This window comes from Theobroma cacao, chromosome 10, assembly GCF_000208745.1.
Source record: "Theobroma cacao cultivar B97-61/B2 chromosome 10, Criollo_cocoa_genome_V2, whole genome shotgun sequence".
Classification (NCBI taxonomy): Eukaryota; Viridiplantae; Streptophyta; class Magnoliopsida; order Malvales; family Malvaceae; genus Theobroma; species Theobroma cacao.
The window spans coordinates 1-1765 of record NC_030859.1 but is presented as its reverse complement, the minus strand read 5'-3'; the positions used below and the strand labels follow the sequence as shown (position 1 = coordinate 1765).

General features: G+C 43.7%; 1 protein-coding gene across 1 annotated transcript; it reads right to left on the bottom strand.

Moving 5' to 3' along the window:
* Positions 497 to 1405, bottom strand: LOC18585698. Its single transcript, XM_018128734.1, has one exon. It carries the CDS (start codon positions 1403 to 1405, stop codon positions 497 to 499), a length of 909 nt encoding a protein of 302 aa, XP_017984223.1.

Here is a 1765-nt window from a genome sequence, read left to right as displayed (position 1 = left end):
GCAGATTAGGGTCTGCTCCCCCTAAATCCTGCATTCTTTGACTTTTTCTATTTTTATTATTTCGGCCATTTGTCGTACTCTCATGCTGCACTCCTGCATTTTTTTCCCACGCTGAAGGTTTTAAAGAAAGATTTTTTGAAATCTTTTGTGTATCCCTTTGAGGTAATTCTTGCAACAAAGTCCTGTCTTCATTTAAAACTGGGACCCATGAACAGCCTCCTCTTTCATGCATTGTCAGCTCTTTTTTTTCCAAGTCAGAACTGCCTGTTGCATGTAATGTCTACATCCTTTCTCCCGCGATAATTCCTTTTTGCCCATGCATTCTATTTTCATGCAAGAAGTTCTGCGTATTGCTGCCCTCTATCTGCAACTTCTCAAAAAAGTCAGCAACCCGTGCTGCTCCCTCGGGACGATGGGCAGACATCGTTTCCAGTTTTGCTCCTTTTCGGTCACCTTTACCATTTTTCGACGCTTTTGGATGCCCGTTGTTCTGCTCTCATTTGTTCACTGTTTCGAGGTTGCTGTTCGTTGTGTCTTCATGATTGTCAACTTCCATTATCTTCTGAAATCTGTTCGAAACTGGAATAACTGAGTCGGCATCTCTATTTTCAACGTCTATTTCATTCTCGGTTAAATCTTTTGCCCCACTCTTTCCGACTTTACTGACCACTCTCCAGATGCTCTGTTTCGACATATCTGTCTGTTTTGTTGCAGGCTGAATGTCTTCAACCATTATTCCTTTCGCTTTGTCTTCTCTTTCCTCATCTATCTTTTCTCGAGTCTGAGTCTTCGACACATTGAGAATTGGTTTTGGTTGTCCCTTCAGCTGTGGCTTCATGGAACCCAATGACTTAGAATTGTTCCCTAGGACCAAACAATTGGTTTCATTGTGCCCAACATGGCAACAATGGTCCCAGTAGTTTGGCATATGAGAGAACTCAACCTTTTGCGCATAGCCATTAGTAACTATACCTGTATTCCTTTTTTGAGTTACAATCCAAACTTGATCTATAGGCAATTTCCTGCAATCGTATTCCACACAGACTCGAGCCATGCTTGGCCGAGATCCTTTAGTAGTCGCATTATCCACGAAAAGTGGTTTCCCAATCGTTTTTACAATCAGTAGCAAGGCGAATTTTTCATATAGGTGAGCTTTTAGGTTCGGGAAGGAAATCCACACAGGTACTATTGGTGATTCTGTTTTCGCTTCAAACTCCAGTGGCCACTTGAAGATCCTGATTTTCTGGCCAGCAATGAACCACTGTTGTCTTGTCCAGATTCGGTTACAATCCTGGTCGTTGGAGAGATGAATAATGACATGTTTATAGTCCAACCATTTGATTTCGTAGGCCCCTAAGAGACCGATCCCTTTGAAGGCAGGTTTGACTTCCTGTAACTTCGGCATACACGTAAATTTACCCACCAGGTAGAGCGAGAATGGCTTTGCAAGAGTACAGATTTTATCCTCATAGAAGATGGCAGCGGGCCGATCCTTGTAGACCACAGGGTCACGGTTCAGTGGGATTACTAGAGGCTTGCCTCCTGCTGCAATAGAAGGCTTGTAGATGGTGTCGACATCATTGGGAGGGATGATGATGTCAGCAGGGGGTGGTTTGAAGGGTCTGGCGACCGACCTGCCACCATTCCTTGAAGTTGGCGGAGGGGTGGAAAAGCTTGAGAGTTGAGAGAGTTCTCCACTTTGTTTTTTTTTGTTTGGTTTTGGTTTTGGTTTAGGTTTAGGTTTAGGGTTTAGGGGTTAGGGGTT

Coding starts and splice junctions, on each gene's coding strand:
- LOC18585698 (XM_018128734.1), bottom strand. CDS start 1,405: ATGCCGAAGTTACAGGAAGTCAAACCTGCCTTCAAAGGGATCGGTCTC.